Source organism: Biomphalaria glabrata, chromosome 4 (genome assembly GCF_947242115.1).
Source record: "Biomphalaria glabrata chromosome 4, xgBioGlab47.1, whole genome shotgun sequence".
NCBI lineage: Eukaryota > Metazoa > Mollusca > Gastropoda > Planorbidae > Biomphalaria > Biomphalaria glabrata.
In genome coordinates, this window is record NC_074714.1 from 16,073,382 (window position 1) to 16,093,893 (window position 20,512).

At 34.1% G+C, this 20,512-nt stretch overlaps 1 protein-coding gene across 7 annotated transcripts in view; it reads left to right on the top strand.

Moving 5' to 3' along the window:
• The window catches only part of LOC106067067 (suppressor of tumorigenicity 7 protein homolog), an 82,522-nt gene that overhangs the window by 57,872 nt on the left and 4,138 nt on the right, over positions 1-20,512 (top strand). For all 7 annotated transcript variants that reach the window (XM_013226170.2, XM_013226171.2, XM_013226172.2 and 4 more), the window contains 11 exons: positions 5,202-5,372; positions 6,835-6,913; positions 9,841-9,895; positions 10,731-10,830; positions 12,829-12,926; positions 13,636-13,747; positions 14,555-14,627; positions 14,817-14,919; positions 15,417-15,567; positions 17,880-17,972; positions 18,200-18,339. In XM_013226170.2, coding sequence (XP_013081624.2) covers positions 5,202-5,372; positions 6,835-6,913; positions 9,841-9,895; positions 10,731-10,830; positions 12,829-12,926; positions 13,636-13,747; positions 14,555-14,627; positions 14,817-14,919; positions 15,417-15,567; positions 17,880-17,972; positions 18,200-18,339 — 1,175 coding nt within the window. The remainder of the gene's footprint in view (positions 1-5,201; positions 5,373-6,834; positions 6,914-9,840; positions 9,896-10,730; positions 10,831-12,828; positions 12,927-13,635; positions 13,748-14,554; positions 14,628-14,816; positions 14,920-15,416; positions 15,568-17,879; positions 17,973-18,199; positions 18,340-20,512) is intronic.

The following is a 20,512-nucleotide window of genomic DNA, read 5'->3' on the forward strand; positions in this document are numbered from 1 at the left end:
TCTCTCTAGTCACAAAAATAACTCATTACTCAGTGATCGCTTCAAGTTGGATGCAATCTACTCGTTCTGTCCAGTTTTATGTGTGTGTGTGTGTGTGTGCCCAGGAAGAATAAGATGAGAAATCTAAAGTACTTCTGATAATTTTGGGGGCAATTCTCATATTTAATGTCGGGAACAGTCTTTATGTATATTCAGCATTAACAGCTCTAACGGCCCAATGCCGGGATCTTCGATTGTCTATTATTAACATTTCAAGACTGTCTAGTGTTGAGGCTTTACTAAAATACATTTGGTTTATATGGCTCGTGTATGACAAGCATCTTCACAAACTACTGATGGAACAAAGAAAAAAAGAAAAATATTTTTTAAATCCTTTAAAAAAAAAAAGGCAAAGCTTATCTAAGGGAAAGAACTCCGCACTTACAACTATATCTCTCATTAATGTAGAAGTTGTTTCCCGTATTCGATATCAAAGAAAATAATTAATTATTAATCATTAATTGACTAATTGGTTAATTTTTTATTGAAACATGTTATAATTCTTTATAGTTTCAACTTCATCCGAGAATGGGTGCGAGAGAGTTAACGCGTACAATAATCTAAGGGGATGAAACACTACATATTTAGCCAGATCTGATTGTTCGTATCAAACAAAATAGGGAATTGTTTTTTTTTCATCCATGTTTTGTCTATGTCAATAAATAATTGTGCAAAGTTTCAACTTTACCCGAAATAAAGGAAACAGTGACGAGTACAAACCTTTTTTCCCAGACAGACAGACAGACAGAGCGAGTTGATATAAATTTTGTAACAAGAAAAATAAATAAAAAGCTTTTTAAATAAAATAAAGTTTATATTAAGTGTAATTGTATCAGTTAAGTTTTGATCAGTCGTGTAATTATATTGGGCGATTGCCCTAGACATTTCCATATGTGCAATGGGAATATTCTTACCAATTGTTTTAGTTTAGCTTTTAGCTTTTCAATGCTCTATGAAGGGAAGAAGGGGGGTATCTTTGTCAATATGATCGTTTTTTTTTTTATGCATTAATAGGATGTTCACTTAGGGCTCAAGATTCCTCAAAGGGGCTAATTCAACTTATACCACCACATATGTCAAGTACGATTTCTTTCTCTTGTTCAATATACCAAACAAAACAATTAATTACCAATAGTTAATAAACTAATTAGTTAATTTTTTAATTGATTCTTGTGTTGTCATATAAAAGGGAAAAAAAATGTTCAAAATTTCAGCCTAATCCGAGATTGGGTGTGGGAGAAATAACGTGTACTTTTTAGCAGACAGACAGAGTTGCTATACGCTTTGGGAAAATGCTTAATCGGTCAGTTTGTTAACTTCCTAATTCCTTCACGGCGGTGGCTTAAGGTTCTTTACATCTATCTATAGATGTCTCATGATCAGGTTCCAAAACGTCATCTAGCCGTGTATAGGATGACAGAGTGATGGTTTATGTTGACTGTCACTTACTCAAGCGCAAGTTGTTTACAGAAAGGAGAAGTGGAACTCTCCAATGATAATCACTAGAGCCAGAGATACAAACATGTGTTCGGGCTAGACTTGGTTATTCCGATTGGGGATAGGGAGGAAATTGTGTTCCGTCTGGATTGATTGTACAGCCATACCTTTTAGTTTCTATTTCTCTGTTTTGATTGATCGTACAGCCATACCCATTTAGTTGCTATTTCTCTGTTTTGATTGATTGTACAGCTATACCCTTTAGTTTCTATATCTCTGTTTTGATTGGTTGTACAGCCATACCTTTTAGTTTCTATTTCTCTGTCTTGATTGATTGTACAGCCATACCTTTTAGTTTCTATTTCTCTGTTTTGATTGATTGTACAGCCATACCCATTTAGTTTCTATTTCTCTGTCTTGATTGATTGTACAGCCATACCTTTTAGTTTCTATTTCTCTGTCTTGATTGATCGTACAGCCATACCCATTTAGTTGCTATTTCTCTGTCTTGATTGATCGTACAGCCATACCCTTTAGTTTTTATTTCTCTGTCTTGATTGATCGTACAGCCATACCCATTTAGTTTCTATTTCTCTGTCTTGATTGATCGTACAGCCATACCCATTTAGTTGCTATTTCTCTGTCTTGATTGATTGTACAGCCATACCTTTTAGTTTCTATTTCTCTGTTTTGATTGATTGTACAGCCATACCCATTTAGTTGCTATTTCTCTGTCTTGATTGATCGTACAGCCATACCCTTTAGTTTCTATTTCTCTGTTTTGATTGATTGTACAGCCATACCCATTTAGTTGCTATTTCTCTGTCTTGATTGATTGTACAGCCATACCCTTTAGTTTCTATTTCTCTGCTGTCTCCCCCTCGAGCCCAGTCCTCCTCTCTTTCTATTGTCTCTGTGTATGCACCAGCCTGGACAAAGCTTTGTTATCGTGTGTCCTTCAATTATCTTGTCCCTCACTTAGCTAAAAGTGCTCACAGCCTGCTTCCACCTCCTAATTGTCTCCGCACACAAGTCAACCGAGATTTCTTTGAGAAGAACTTTCTAGACACGAACAGACCGACACAAACAGCTGGATCCAATGTAATTGGGGATTTGTTCACAACAGTTTTGTACAAGATCGAAATGTCAAGTTGATACCTTGGCTGTTTGCTAGTGATGTGGATCTGTATCTTGTTAGACAATAAAACAAAACATATCGAAAGCGTAGACAGAATGCCGTGTTGCCCTGTCCCATCAACAAACGTATAGGGGCACTATCACTGGACTGTTTGCCTACCTTCTCTTTTTGTATACAAGCGTGTTTGTATCACCCATCAGCATTATTGCCTCAACTTCTCCCCTGCTTCTATAGCAACAGAAATGTCAGATGTACAAAAAAAAAACCATTGTAATAATCATGTCATGACTTGAGTAATGTAAACTAGGTTTATACTTCAACGCTAGACAAATAGATCTAGATATTACTTTTGAAAAGTAACAATCAAAGAGCATCAACAGTGTTTGCACAACTTTTCATTTATTTATTGTACATAGAAATAATGCACGGTACCTAATAAAACTCAAGAGAGATTTAAGTGTGTCTACCTAAGTTGTGAATAGTGTCTCAGGTTTAAAGATAGAATAATAATCCTCTCTCTCTCTCTCTCTCTCTCTCTCTCTCTCTCTCTCTCTCATTCTCCACAAGGTTATGGTCCATGTTAAAACCCATGTGTTCCACTCTAATCCTGTCCTGATGTACTTCCTCCTATCACGCCCTAACAATCTCGGGCCTAATTGGCCTGGGAATTAATCATGGCTGGACTTTAGACATGGCAAATCTATTTTAGATTTAACTCTGTAGATCTTTAAGTAAAATCGATTGCGTACAAATGACGTCATCGCCCCCCCCCCCCCCCCTTTGTGTCCATCACAGCTATTGGAAATCAAAACGTTAAAAAAAATGCTAAAGAAAAACAAAATATCCACTAGGAGGCTGGATCGATATTATTTTATATTGACGATTTTGTTTCTTGCTTCCACTGTCCACTTGGTATGTCTGAAACTGAGGGTGTGTACTTGTTTGCTGCCCTGAAAGATCAATCTCTTGGTAGTTTGGTAGACAGCTTGACAGATTGCCTGCTGAGTGTTTGATGGCAGTAGAAGCACTGACTCAACTGACCTATTAGTTAGTGTGAGGGATGAAAGGAGAGTGGACCTGTCACCAGACTAATGAATGTCACTGGGGCCCATTATTGCATGTTTGTTGTTTTGTCTGTTTACTATTAAAGTTTTTCCTAAAATTTCGATTTACACCATGACTTCAGTACACAATGAGTTACAGAGTGGCTGCATTACATATTAATTTACAATAGTGGCTACATTACATATTGGTTTGCAATGGTGGCTACATTACATTTTGGTTTGCAATGGTGGCTACATTACATATTGGTTTGCAATGGTGGCTACATTACATATTGGTTTGCAATGGTGGCCACATTACATTTTGGTTTGCAATGGTGGCTACATTACATATTAGTTTACAATGAGGGCTACATTAAATATTGGTTTACAATGGTGGCCACATTACATATTGTTTACAATGGTTACATTACATATTGGTTTGCAATGGTGGCTACATTACATTTTGGTTTGCAATGGTGGCTTCATTACATATTAGTTTACAATGAGGGCTACATTAAATATTGGTTTACAATGGTGGCCACATTACATATTGTTTACAATGGTTACATTACATATTGGTTTACAAAGGTGGCTACATTACATATTGATTTACAATTGAGGCTACATTACATATTGATTTACAATGGTGGCTACAATACATATTGATTTGCAATCTATTTTCATCATGATTCACAATCATTTCTCTTTTTCCTTCTTTACTCTTTCAAACTCACTTTCATCATCTCTTCATTATGCTTCCTTCCCAGACATCATGGAAACTTTTGTTTGCAGTTTTGTTTTCCCAATTTCTTCTTTTCTACTAGTAATTCTTTTTATTGCAAAGTGTTTGGTTTCAAACATTCCAGGTCATTTAATCTTTTCTCTTAAAATTGATCTGATCAGTCTTTTTGTTTTACTTGTTTCAAAAGAGACTTGTATTTGTTTCCCTAACTAAGCAAATCTATGTAGCAGTGAGTGTTTAAAGTACAAAATCAGTGTGTGTAGAAAACAGTTGAGCAAAGCCTCATTTTACAAAATCTACCCCTTGAGTGGTAAAGTGCTTACTTTCCAACTGTAGGGTCCCACGTTTGAATAAGACTGGGATTTTTAATTTCGGGATCTTTAGGGCGCCTTTGAGTCCACCCAGCTGTAATGGGTACCTGACATTAGTTGGGGAAAAGTAAAGGCGGTTGGTCGTTGTGCTGGCCACATGACACCCTCATAAACCATGGGCCACAGAAAAAAGATGACCTTTTCATCATCTGCCCTATAGACCACATGGTCTGAATGGGGGAACTTCACTTTTAATTTACTACCCCCTCATCTTCCCTTTTTTTCCTCCTCCAATCAAACACAGATACTCTTACAGAACACACTGATACTCTTACAGAACACACTACCACCTTTAAGTTTGATTGATAAACCTAGTCAGTAGCAAGGAAGGACATAACAAAAGATGTGTTTGGTTTATTTTGATCTAGCAATGACATTGATTGCCTGTCATGTTAGCTGTTTTTTATTTTTTGTTCATCCTTGACTGACAGAATGTAAAGTATGGAGGAACCCTCTGAATTTATTCCGTGGCTCAGAGTACCAGAGGTTTAACTGGGCCACAGGGAAAGAGCCTCTGACCTACTATGACATGAATCTCTCAGCACAAGACCACCAGACCTACTTCACATGTGAGGCAGACACAGGCAAACCAGAATATGAAAGTAAGTCTCTTTATTTAGCTCTAAGGTCTTTCCCCTTTTGTGTGCTTAGTAAATTCATTTGTAATTATTACATTGTCAATGAGAAATCTTTCCAATAGATTTCAATATTTCTTAAAGATATATTATTATTAAGGACAGCCTCTATCATGTGTAGTTCATATAGATGAATTATTAAAGTGGACAAGAACAAGATTCAATAGTTTTCTTGGCTGTAATTGATTGGACACAATAGATCTTACACTTACTTTTTGGAGTATAAGACATTATCTTTTTTTTAAAAAGGGTAATAAAAACGACTTTTGGAAAATTGGAATCTTGATCAATGAGAACAGTAAACATAATGGTTTGTGTGCACTATGTCAGTTATATTTCAGTAAATCACCAGCAATGCTGTCATTTTTAGTCTTCCTTTGTGATCTCACAGCAGTCAGTTCTGCACTGTGTACCTTGACTAATTTAATTCTGTCTCAACATTTCTTGGAAGCCACGTGCTCTTGACATGGTGACACATGCATTGGGCACTACAGGCTTTTTTTTGGCTTTGAAAGATTATTTAAGCCTCTGAAGCCCTCACTCACATGAAGAGTTAGATTATGATAGTCTAGAGTCAGTAATACCTATCAGAATATTCTCCACTGTGAAAGGCTCTATTAGTTCTGATCTTTGAAACGCTTTCTGAATCTCAACTGCATGTAATGATATGCTCTTTAGGTGACCACCAAAACCTGCCTGCTTATATCTTTTTTATGTTAATCTTTCATGAACTACAGAACAATTGGTTGATAATAGAAAATCTTGTGTAGGCTATTTAGCTTTAGCTCAGTACAAGTTTAGAACCATTCTTCTATTGCTTTGCTAGACAGAATAAAAAAAATGTATTTTAGAAAAATGTTTTCAGTTTCATTTATAAAGTGAATACCCTGGGCACTACAAATCTAGCTACAAAGTTGGAAAGAAAAAAGCTGCCAGTCAAACACATATATTATATTGGAAGAATGGAACACTGACATTAGATATTTATTTTTAATGACTCCAGAAATGTTAACACAGCGGCTGTTCTAGTATCAAATTTCATCAACATTTTTGCTGCTTTCAAAATCAATATGACACTAATGACAATAGTTTGTTTTTTTTCTTTGTAGTTCTTTTTTATGTTTTCATATTTTGTATCATATAACATTTGTTGATTTACATTCAAGTTTCTTCTTATACTTACTAAAGTTACTTCTCATTATTTGTCCTTGTCATCATGTTACTTTGGTGGAAGTATTTTGTTCTATATTTTCTCTTCAAATGATTTTCATGTCTAGTTAGAGCATTTAAACTTTTCTCTCCTTATCAAAGTCAACATAATATTTTGTGTTTTTCATTTTCAAGTTGTTTTTTTTTTAATGTATTTTTTTTATCAGATAAAACAATATTTTTAATGTCAGAACTTTTCAGGTATCTATTTCCATTTCAGTAATGCAAATGGCCTGGAGAGAAAGAAACCCTCAGTCTAGGATCAAAGCTGCACATAATGCGTTAGAGAAGAATCCAGAGTGAGTTACAGTCAGACAGTGAGATTCCATTTAGCTAGTTCCAAATTGAGACATTCGAAAACCCACAGATGTCAGCTTAACCTGTCAGACATGATATTTGTAAAAAAAAAATTTTTTGCTTTTTCTGTGTCTAGAGAAATCCAAGTAGAATTTAGTGGGTTGTTTCCATGACAACTAAGGTTGTTTTAACTTTTTTTAAAATCGAAGATTGAAAGCAGAGCTAAATTAAATTAGATTTACAAAAGTTGAAATAAATTAGTTTGGACTTTCTTGAGTGAATTATTTTAATAAGAAAGATAATACAGACTAGGAGTTATACAAAAGATAAAATAGATCATTTGGCACTTTTATTTTTTTTTTTTGTTAGGAAGCATACAATAACTTTAAGTGGATTATTTACAAATTTGTCTGGAATTACATGTCCAAGTTACATAGTATTACATGTCCAATTTACATAGAATTACATGACCAAGTGACATAGAATTACATTACTTAGAATTACCCAAACTTGGACATGTATTTCTGTGTAACTTGGACATGTATTTCTGTGTAACCTGGACATGTATTTCTGTGTAACCTGGACATGTATTTCTGTGTAACCTGGACATGTATTTCTGTGTAACCTGGACATGTATTTCTGTGTAACCTGGACATGTATTTCTGTGTAACCTGGACATGTATTTCTGTGTAACCTGGACATGTATTTCTGTGTAACTTGGACATGTATTTCTGTGTAACCTGGACATGTATTTCTGTGTAACTTGGACATGTATTTCTGTGTAACCTGGACATGTATTTCTGTGTAACCTGGACATGTATTTCTGTGTAACCTGGACATGTGTTTCTGTGTAACTTGGAGATGTATTTCTGTGTAACCTGGACATGTGTTTCTGTGTAACCTGGACATGTGTTTCTGTGTAACTTGGACATGTATTTCTGTGTAACCTGGACATGTGTTTCTGTGTAACTTGGAGATGTATTTCTGTGTAACTTGGACATGTGTTTCTGTGTAACTTGGACATGTATTTCTGTGTAACTTGGACATGTGTTTCTGTGTAACTTGGACATGTATTTCTGTGTAACTTGGACATGTGTTTCTGTGTAACTTGGACATGTATTTCTGTGTAACCTAGACTGTCATTTCATGTAAAGTGAAGTGGTAAAGGGGTGCTTTGATTGGCTGCAAGGAAAAACAAATTTCTGTTGAAAATCATGGGGAGACAGTCTTCTTAGACTATGACTCAATAACTGTCCTTTGGGTATGACACGCTGAACTAATCTAATTATTATGTTATCTTCAGGATATAATCTAAACTTTACAAGTTTTCATTTCTTTTTTATTTCTGCACTGATGTCTTCAAGTTTTCACATTCTCACATTGAAGGTTTCCTAATAATCAAAACACTAAATATCAATGATCTACTCATACCTATTTATAGTAGAATCAGCAACACTGAAAAGCAGTGCTAGATTTCTTTCTTTTTTTTCTCTTTTTCTATAAGAAATTAGATTTAAAAAAAAAAGAAATTTGTGTACACTTAAAACAAAATGTTTTATGATCATTCAAGTTATCCTTTTAGTTTTGTCATCATTTTACTTTTTATTTGTCAGACTGCTTTTGTTGTCTTGAAGCATTTTTTCATCTTTTTATTCAATGAAATTCATGGTTTGTTTGACTTGGATCTTTGTCAATGGCTAGTCATTAACTAAATGATTTCCTCTGAGAATAGAATTTGGGTAACAAAAAGCAAAAAAAACCTTCTATTAGAGAATTGAATCAATGTCTCTTTTTTTTCAAATATTCTTTTTTTTTTATTTTCATTAAATTTCTTTTTTTTTTTTAAATCAATATTAACAGTTAAGACTCAGCACTAAATTTGTCAAAATTTATTTTTTCTGCGCTAGATTCTTAAATGATTTAAAAGTCAGTTTTGTTAACGAATTTAATATTCCATTTTATAAAATAGCTTTAAATATGATTACTTATTATAACAATATAAAATATAAATCTAAGTGTGGTTACTATTTCTGGTTAATCTTCATATACAAAAAACAAAATCTAATAAAATACTCAAAAAGACACAAAGATAAAGGCACACTCCTCGTTCCATAAGCTAGGACAAATTTGTAAAATTTTCCTTTTTCCCTAGTGCTATTTGTTCATGGAATGGATTGTCTGAGACATTCAGGAAAGCCAGTGACTTGGCAGAATTTAAGTCATTGGTTAACACTAATTGCTAGATGCATGATGCGTAGGGCGTAATCATCTTCTTTTTGAAGTAACGTCTGTATTATATAAGAAAAGATAATGCTATTTTTCATTTAATTTTTTAATGTTTCTTAAGAGCTCTCAGAAAGATTTTCTTAGTGAATGTATCATTGATGAATGTCTTATTTTGTGCCACGTGGCAGTAAGTGTTCCCTCCCCCTTTCCATTTATGAAAAGAATATAAATAAATAGTTTTTTTTTTTGTTTTTTTTTCTAAATTTCGTATGGTATAATTCTTTAAACAACCCTAATCAATGTGCCAGCATAAAATTATTGAAATTAGTGCTATTAGTTTTTGATGCAACAATAATTTCATATACAGTATTTTCGAGCATATATACTGCATGTGTGTATAACCAGCACACGCATATACCCCACACAAATTTCAAAATTAGTCAAATCTAAATTGTACAACTTGCACCCTTATATACTACACATTTGCAAAGGGTGATTTGCTGTAAAATACCGGTACATAAAGTACTATGTTTTCTTGTGAGATGTTAATAAAGCATTCCGATGTACATTTCACACACATATATATTCCAAAACTTATCTTTTAATGGCCCTTCTCTCCTCTCTCTCTCTCTTTAGGTGATATTACAAATGGTAACAAAAGATTTGAAGTGCACATAAAATAATAATATTGTTTTCTTGCTAGGTGTGCCACAGCAATGGTGTTGCTGGCTGAAGAAGAAGCTACCACAGTCATAGAAGTGAGTAGATATTTTGTTAAGAATAACAAATATCTAGTTTAAGGCTTTTGTTGCAGTGTTAACCCAGTGTATATTGCCATAAAACAGATATTTATATTTGGATATAATTGATACAACAGTAAAAGCAGGTGTTTACTTTTTTTGCTAAATTTTCTATTTATTTGGAAAACTGCCATGTATTAACTGCCAGCTATTATTTATTTTCTGTTATATAGATTTTTGAGTGTTTATATTATACTGCTTGTCTAAAATATATATATCTATGTATATTGTATTTGATATCTATGTGACAATTAAATATATACTAGCTGATATCAGAACCTCACAATGCTGATTAATTTGCTGGAAACTTTTTGTTAATATTATTTAATGAAATTTTTTTAAAAAGTAAAGTTGCCCTTTCATACCTTTCGGGACAGATGATGTAAAAGTAGTCTGTTTCTTTGGCATGTGGTTAACAAGGGTGTGAAAATCAATGACCAACCACCTTTAATTTTCCCCAACTAATGTCAGGTCGACTCAGAATCACCCGTACATTCCAGAAATTCAAAATCCTGTCTTACAATATGACCAACCCAGCTCAACTTTCATCTCTTCAGCTTATTTAGGAGTTTTGCACCAGAGTGAAGACTTATAAAAGTATAAACTCATTTAAACAGATTTTTATCTTCTGCACTTTCATCAAGTGAATTCTAGTATTCCTTTGTCTTAATTCCATTATTCTTTGATTAAAAGTCTATTTAGGAGGCCTTTTATTGTTCTCCTCACATAGAGACTTAGTACTAGCTTGTTAGTGTGTTTTGCTTTGTTGAAATATTTGGTAATATGTCTGCAGTGTGAAAAACTGTTCAAACAAGCATACAAGGCAGCAGAAGGCAGTTATAGAAAATCACAGTCAACACAACATCAAAATTCTACACAAGAGGCATTACACCGTAAGTAAATTCCTCTTTAAATATACACTGCTTAATAGTGTGGTAGTGCCCTAATTGAAGGTAAGGAAGTGTGATGGAAACATAATAAGATTAAAAATCTTTATTATCTTGAGGATTACACATAGCACTACATTATAAGCGAACAAAGTATATACTCATACTACAGTTTCTGTTAAACACTACAATTCAGTGATTTAATTGATAAGGGAACAAAAGAGTTTTTGTGTCTGTATTAGTCATAGGTGTCTTGCAATGTCTCTGTGTTATTTAAATGAGGAAATCATGACTCGGCAGGGTGGTTTCTTTATGTTAAAAGTCTTATTACATTTCTTAAGAATGTTTATCACAAACAGATGTGCGGTTTGTTTGTTGCCCATGGTCTTACTAGCAGCATTTACAATTTTATTAAGCATAAGTGGTTTTCAGAGTTTCACTTGGTTGAGAACCATTGCCATGGTCTAGAGAGTTTCAATAGGTTGAGAATCATTGCCATGGTGTGCTGCATTCTGTCTAAGCCTTGTGATCTTCATCATGTCTCTGCCCAGGAGTTAATCATCTAACTTAAGCTCTGCCACACAATGTGATGTCTATAAATGGCAGTAGATCTTACATTGGTCTAATATCTTCTCTGTTCTCAATGTAATGTCAATGCTCAGTGTCTGGCTAAAGCTACAAGGGAAAGGGAACTGGTGAGGAATGGCTTGGGCAATCTACATTATTGTATTTCCTTAGGCCAAGGGAGGCTATTTAATGACATCACAGAATTATTTGTGTGTGAGTGTTGGGGTTTTTCTCTCTCTGCCTTGACCAGACTGTATAAAGGGAGGTAATTTGATGTATGATGTGTGCTACTCAGACACAATCTATCTTTAGTTGTGAAACTTGAATATTGATTTTTTTTTTTATGGTTTCCCAAGTCTGGGCTTGAGGTTTGATAGAATGATGATGTTTGGGCTGATCTATGTTGGTGCTGTAATCTAACTAGAAAATTCAACATTTGGCCCAGTCCTTCCTTGTTCTTTGTTCCTTAGGTTTTCTTAAACTGATTTATTGATTGTGTAAACACTACAGTCCCTATGAAGTTTTTCTCTTTAAGTTTGAAACTTGAATAAATTAAATAAACATTTATTTAGTTATCCAGACATTCATTGCATTACGAAAAAACATTGAAATAATTAAATATATTTTTGTTTTAAAATAAATCTAATAAGAATATAAAACTAAGATGACCTTAAAGTTCCCCTTTTAGACCTTGCGATCTATTGGGCAGATGATGTAAAGTCTTTTGTTCCTTTAGCTAATGGTTATGAGGGCGTCATTTGGCCTCACAAAGAACTACTGCCTTAACTTTCCCAAACTAAGTTTAGGTTGGTTGGACTCAGAAGCATCCTAAAAATTCAAAATCATAGTTTTTACCAAGATTTGAATCCGAGACCCAACAGTTCAGAGGCTAAGCGCTTAATCACTCCATCACCATGCCTCTGACTTTAGTTAGGCCAATAGTCTAATATGCTTACTCTGTTTAAGATCTGTCAACTCAGAAAAAAGCATACACCATGTAGACGGTCCAGGGCAGAAGTAAAGTTTAGCAGTAATACATGAAACATTGAACTTTGATTTACCAAGCACAACAATTTAAAATACTCAGAAGGATACAACGATAAAGTCACATTTTATTCCATATGCTAGGGTATATTCATATAAGTACTCTTTCTTTCTTAGTGCTATTAGAGTATTGAATAGATTACCTGAATCAGGGAGGAAAGATAAGAACATTAGAGTTTAAGTCACTATATATGCAACAGGTTAACACATGGTTATGTGTAATACATAATAATCTTCTTTTTTGAAAGAATGCTAGTCATATATAAGGTGACACGTTATTCACTTGTAGAATCAGAAAAGTGTGCATTACTGGAGACTTTTATTTTGTGACTTGTTTGGCTTCCTTTCAGGTTTTTCATTATATATACATTGTGAAATGTTTGAATGTTTCAGGTCGTGATATGAATGTATTAGTGTATATAAAAAGAAGATTAGCAATGTGTTCACGGAAATTGGGCAGAACAAGAGAAGCCGTCAAAATGATGAGAGATGTAAGTCTTATGCTTTGTTTCATCACTAACGTCAACCACACCACAAAATTGTTTTTAATAAATTTAAAATAGATTTCAATGTTTGATCTTTTCATCTTAGTTTTATGTCATTTTAGGGAAACTCTATAATGTCCACTAACTGGACTTTTTATTAAAAATAAAGAGTTTTGAACTGTACCAAACTCTTGTTTCATATTTTCTATTCCTGACTATTAGACACTAGTTGTTGATTTTTTTTTCCCAAACTTATTTTTTATATATTTATTCCCTTACATTCTAAAATATTGGATTGTCCATAATTATTTCTGAAAAGAAATGAATTGTTTTTTTTTCTATCAAATGTGACATCTTGTGTTAAAAGTTTGTTTTAATAGTGTCCACAATGTAGACAATCTCTGAACCCACAGAAACAGTTGTATTCTGTTTTACCTTGTTTCTTTCAAACTTTTAAAAGTAACATTTATCTTTGAGTTTTTCAAAGTTTTAAAAGTAACATTTATCTTTGAGTTTTTCAAACTTTTAAAAGTAACATTTATCTTTGAGTTTTTCAAAGTTTTAAAAGTAATATTTATCTTTGAGTTTTTCAAACTTTTAAAAGTAACATTTATCTTTGAGTTTTTCAAAGTTTTAAAAGTAACATTTATCTTTTTGAGTTTTTCAACCTTCAAAGCTGTAAAAATATTAATCTAATTTTGTTATCTTGTTTCAGTTATTAAAAGAGTCTCCTGTCATGAATTTTAACATTCATGAAAATTTGATAGAAGCATTGTTAGAATTACAAGCGTATGCTGATGTACAAGCTGTGTTAGCCAGGTTTGATGGTAAGATAACTTTGAAACAGACATTTAAATCATAGATACTTTCACTAGAAAGTCAATACTCAAGTTGATTTGATTGATTTGCAAGTTACATTTTGATCTTCACAAAATGAGATAGATAGCTTTAAGTACTATAAAATAAGACAATTTTTTTTATAAACCATGAGAAGAGCTTGGTCTGCATTGATTACAGTCAGTGACACCTTGTTTCATATAGTCAATACAGCTAAGTATCACTTTAAGTTAAGCCAACAGCTATTGGTTTAGCTACATGGTGCACCAGTAGTAGAGTGAAAATAAGTTAGCAATGTTCATGAGTCAATTTTATGACTGTTTTATGACACATTAATAAAAATGTGGTTCTATATCCTTTTTTTTTTATTGTAATTATTTTTTCATGTCACATTTTGATTTACATTACCATATTTATTCAAATGAACAAAAAAAAAATATTATTTTCATCGCTTGTAAGGGAATTTTATAAAAATTCATGTACATTAATAAAAGTTACAGTTTGTTTTATTATTGGTCTGTTATTATGTATTCATGAAATGTATACATTCTTTTCTATATTTAGTATCTTTTTTGTGATTTTTTTAAAATTTTTCTTTTTTAATAAATAATAAAACAACATCCTGTGTTCTTTTCGACCAAATATGACTACATTCAATCTAGAACATCCACTTGAAGCTTTCAGCTTTGTGGCATTGTCTTTTTTCCCTAAGTTTCTTCCTGTTACATGCTTTGATGTTGGACTCATTGTAAAATCCTATCAGGTTAATTGAATTACATTTGTGTTTGTCTCCCCAGACATCAGTTTACCCAAGTCAGCCACTATTTGTTATACAGCAGCACTTCTTAAAGCAAGGGCTGTAGCTGATAAGTAAGTGCTATTTTCACACTTTGTCTAGTTTTGTCTAGATCTCCTAGAGGAAGTTAAAGATCTGTTTTCTCTCTGTACTTATGATCTTAATTCTAAGTAGTTGAACACCTAACCACTGGATCTCTTGTTACCAAATTAATGAGTTTTTTTTTTGTTTCTTCTCTGACCGTTCCTCCTGTTTGTCTTCAGATTCTCTCCAGACATTGCCTCTAAAAGAGGTTTAAGTACAGCAGAAATGACAGCAGTAGAAGCTATACACAGAGCAGTGGAGTTCAATCCTCATGTTCCCAAGGTACATTTCAACAACTTACACAACAACTACCTGACCACCATACTTTTTTTTTTAATTCTCCTTTTCAGAATTGAAGAGGCCTATTGGCAATTGAAGTAACATTTTGGCTCAAACTATAGAAATGTTGTTGTTTTTTTAAATAGTCCTTATATTTAAAAAGGTTAATTGCTTTTTTGTTAATTCAACTTTTGTATAATTATAAAAAAAGAAAACGTTTGTTTTAAGATAATTTACTTCTTAGTCCAAACCTCGCACAGGACAACGGGGGATGGGAGCAGACAGGGTTTGAACCCAGGACCATCAATAAGTCTGAACAACAAACTGCACCACCAAATAGTCTATTCAGTCTATAGGATAAATACTGGAGAAATGTTACTATTATTAGCTCTAGTTAAGTCATTATTTAATTTTATAAGTGCCAGTTGAATTGAATGAACCCTGTGTATTGCTTCACTAAACTGAGTTCTTCCAATGATGTAACTTTTATTTTCTTCCAGTATCTCTTAGAAATGAAGAGTCTCATCCTACCTCCAGAGCATATCTTGAAGAGGGGGGACAGTGAGGCCATAGCATACTCTTTCTTTCATCTCCATCACTGGAAAAGGGTAGAGGGAGCACTCAACCTCTTGCATTGTACCTGGGAAGGAAGTAAGTAGCACTCTGTGGTCTCTCAATGTTAAGTATTACAGTATTGTCAGGGTTCAAATTATACGCTTGGCTCTTGTTCTTGTGTTGTTGACTTTGTCTTGGCTCACTTATACAAACAAATATTACTTGATTCTTAAATTCTTCAATTCTTAAATATTACAACTAAGAACAATTATACATCAATACTCAATTACAATTACTTAATACTTGCTTAGTTACTCACAAAAGAACAACTACTACTAGATACAATGAAACTCCAACTATAGATATCCATTGAAATACGAATAATACTTTAATATTCAATATGCACATAATGAAATCAACTCTCAAATATTATTAATCAAAAATCACCAGTCCATCAACTTTCATGTTATATACATATATAAACACCAGTCCAGGAAGCAACTATCCAGCCTTCCTGGACCGGGAGCAAGATCTTACTAACTTAACACACTCTCTCGCACTTTCAACGAAGACTAAATCATTCAGTTCATAACACGTGCAACACTTCGCATTCATAACAAGGGGATATAACAATCATACCAAAATATCAAACTAACATTCATTCTTGCCATACCTTGCCCTGACAAATATCTACTGTGGCATCTTCATTGAGTGTCTGATGGCATTCACATTTTCTGGCTTATTGAATGTCTGATAGCATTCACATTGCATGGCTTATTGAGTGGCTCTTAGTATTCATGATTGGAATTTTGTAACATCATATTTCATCTGCACTGAACCAATAGTGTAGTGTCCCTTAGATGTTGCCTAAGCTAACTATTCAAATAAAAAACTAACAGGTTTTTGTTTTTTTCTAGATGTAACAACCTTAAATTTTTAATATAAAAGTGTAAATAAGCAAAATATTTATTGTACTTTAATTTGAATCACACTTTTGACATACGCAGATAAAAAACCTAGAAATATTTTATTGAATATTCTTACAATCTTAAGGTTGTCTTGACATTAAAAGTATTACATAAGAGGAAAATAAAATTTATAATATGACCTTCCATAGCAAATTAATTCAAGTAGTCTATATTCCATATTTTTTTCTTTGTTAAATGTGAAAGAGTTAAATTGATGGAAAAACCTGTATTGAATACATTTCATCTAAAATGTAAAAATTAGAGAAATGAGAAAATATTACATAGTTAAGTATTTCTAGTAGCTCTATCTTTTATACTGACGATGTTAAACTTTCCAAGCTATGCATGTACTATAAATGGAGTTTGAAGCTCTTAAGTTGAAATAAATTATGAATAAGCATGACATAAAGCATATAGTAATTGTAGCATTAAGGTGAGAGGTTATGACAAAATACAGACAAGCCCGAGGAGGGTTCATACCACAGACCGTGACTCACTTCCATCGCCAAGTAGCAACCAGGCACCAGTCTAGCTATCCGGCTTTCCAGAAAAGTTTTCAACTGAGTAGTTTTATCTGGGTTCGCATCACCACCCAAGGCCACGTGATTATGCCCCCCCCCCCCACCCCAGAGCCCGCTCACCAGGGGTGGCCTTAGCAGAGTGCGGGGCCCTGGGCGAGTGTCATATGCGGAGCTCTGAACCTATGTATACCGAAATATTGAGTAACAAATCCTATTTAATGAGAACTGATCTGGATTGCAAAGCTGAGCAGTGACAAGGAAATCTACAATCGTTGGGCCCCACTTGCCACCCCCTAGGGCCGGTACTGCCACTCACGTTCCTATTTATATCTATAATGGTTCTATATTCTTCAGGGGTTTGTCTATATTTTGCCATACTTCTTTTCCATCTTCTCTCAATAACCTTGTTACCTTAGTGCTGCTATTATTATATATGCTATGACATGTTTGTGTATGTACTAGAAGCTACTTAAATGGCCTAATTGGTTTAGCATTTTAAGTAAAGCATGCTGTGTTTATGTATGCAATGCAAAAATAATTTGTATAGTGAAATTTTCAATCTAGGATTTATATTTGATTTGTCTGAGAAGTGGTTATGGTGGATTTTATTTACCCATTGTCATTTCCATTTTTTTTTCTTGTATTAGCTCAAATGTATCTTTCATTGTGTCACAGATTTACAATTCTTTTAGACTCCCCCAAGTGATAGTGTAATAAAGGGAGGCAATTCAACCAAATGACAAAATTATTTTTATTTATGAATAACTCAAGACATGAATTATAAAAAAACAAAATTAAAATAATTGACTCTTCATTAGTTATTTTTTACACTTTAAAAAAAAAATTAAAATGCATTTGAAAGTCATCTTTATAAATATAAATTAACTCTAATGGCAAAGTTTACTTCTTCATATTTCAGCATTTCGTATGATTCCCTACCCCTTAGAAAAAGGTCACTTGTTTCACCCATATCCCACATGTACAGAAAATGCAGATAGAGAATTATTGCCAGGTAGGTGGACATTTCTTAGCCAAATAAGTTACTTGTGGCCTCATTAGGTCTAAATAATATGTTGTTTACATGTTGATAAAGTTCATAACATTTTATTTAATTTTTTAATATTTTTTTTTGCACAAACTGTATAGCTAGATTAAGTTTGCTTATCATTAAAATATACATCTCCACCAATAACCGAGATAATCAACGTAACAGCATCTCTCTTATATTTAAACTTTCAGCCTTCCATGAAGTCTCAGTGTACCCCAAAAAGGAGCTGCCATTTTTCATCTTGTTTACCGCAGGCCTGTGTTCCTTCACCGCTCTCCTAGCCCTGCTTACACATCAGTATCCAGAACCAATGGGAGTTGTTGTACGAACGGTCAGTCATAAAGAATTTTAAAGAAAAATGTTGTTTTTGTGTATGTTTTGCAGAAAAATAGAAACATTACTTTTATGTAGGCTGATGTAACCAAAGCTGTCAAATAGGTCACAAGTCCGCTTTTGAATCATACATAAACCTTAGCGAAAAATGGCTGGTTATAAAATAAAAATAATATATGTTAACCAATTGAATTGATTTGAAAAATCAAAGGTGAACTATTTACATAAGATTTGACAGTTGTTAACAATAAGGAGCTGTTCTATCAAACAATACTAACTTATCCATTTTCAAATTGTGCTTTTAGTACGTGTTTCAATAGTCTAAACATATCAAATCAATATTTTGGACATATGAAGATTAGAATTTGTTATTAATCTCATTTTTATATGAGTAAAAAAAAATGTTTAATGTCAGAAATTTTCCAAAAGCAGTTCATTGTGTGTGTGTATTGGGAAATGGTGAAGGACAAGTTCATTGTGTGTGTGTGTGTATGGGGAAATGGTGAAGGACAAGTTCATTGTGTGTGTGTGTAATGGGGAAATGGTGAAGGACAAGTTCATTGTGTGTGTGTGTGTGTATTGCGGAAATGGTGAAGGACAAGTTCATTGTGTGTGTGTGTGTATTGGGGAAATGGTGAAGGACAAGTTCATTGTGTGTGTGTATTGGGGAAATGGTGAAGGACAAGTTCATTGTGTGTGTGTGTGTGTATTGCGGAAATGGTGAAGGACAAGTTCATTGTGTGTGTGTGTGTATTGCGGAAATGGTGAAGGACAAGTTCATTGTGTGTGTGTGTGTGTATTGGGGAAATGGTGAAGGACAAGTTCATTGTGTGTGTGTATTGGGGAAATGGTGAAGGACAAGTTCATTGTGTGTGTGTATTGGGGAAATGGTGAAGGACAAGTTCATTGTGTGTGTGTGTGTGTATTGCGGAAATGGTGAAGGACAAGTTCATTGTGTGTGTGTGTGTGTATTGCGGAAATGGTGAAGGACAAGTTCATTGTGTGTGTGTGTGTGTATGGGGAAATGGTGAAGGACAAGTTCATTGTGTGTGTGTATTGGGAAATGGTGAAGGACAAGTTCATTGTGTGTGTGTGTGTATGGGGAAATGGTGAAGGACAAGTTCATTGTGTGTGTGTATGGGGAAATGGTGAAGGACAAGTTCATTGTGTGTGTGCGTGTGTGTTGGGGAAATGGTGAAGGACAAGTTCATTGTGTGTGTGTATTGGGAAATGGTGAAGGACAAGTTCATTGTGTGTGTGTATTGGGAAATGGTGAAGGACAAGTTCATTGTGTGTGTGTGTATGGGGAAATGGTGAAGGACAAGTTCATTGTGTGTGTGTATTGGGAAATGGTGAAGGACAAGTTCATTGTGTGTGTGTATTGGGAAATGGTGAAGGACAAGTTCATTGTGTGTGTGTGTGTATTGGGGAAATGGTGAAGGACAAGTTCATTGTGTGTGTGTGTGTGGGGAAATGGTGAAGGACAAGTTCATTGTGTGTGTATTGGGAAATGGTGAAGGACAAGTTCATTGTGTGTGTGTATTGGGAAATGGTGAAGGACAAGTTCATTGTGTGTGTGTGTGTGTATGGGGAAATGGTGAAGGACAATTTAATTGTGTGTGTGTGTATGGGGAAATGGTGAAGGACAAGTTCATTGTGTGTGTGTGTGTGTATGGGGAAATGGTGAAGGACAAGTTCATTGTGTGTGTGTGTGTATTGGGGAAATGGTGAAGGACAAGTTCATTGTGTGTGTGTGTGTGTATGGGGAAAAGGTGAAGGACAAGTTCATTGTGTGTGTGTGTGTGTATGGGGAAATGGTGAAGGACAAGTTCATTGTGTGTGTGTATTGGGAAATGGTGAAGGACAAGTTCATTGTGTGTGTGTATTGGGAAATGGTGAAGGACAAGTTCATTGTGTGTGTGTATTGGGGAAATGGTGAAGGACAAGTTCATTGTGTGTGTGTGTGTGTATTGGGGAAATGGTGAAGGACAAGTTCATTGTGTGTGTGTATTGGGAAATGGTGAAGGACAAGTTCATTGTGTGTGTGTATGGGGAAATGGTGAAGGACAAGTTCATTGTGTGTGTGTATTGGGAAATGGTGAAGGACAAGTTCATTGTGTGTGTGTATTGGGAAATGGTGAAGGACAAGTTCATTGAGAGGGGAAAAAAAA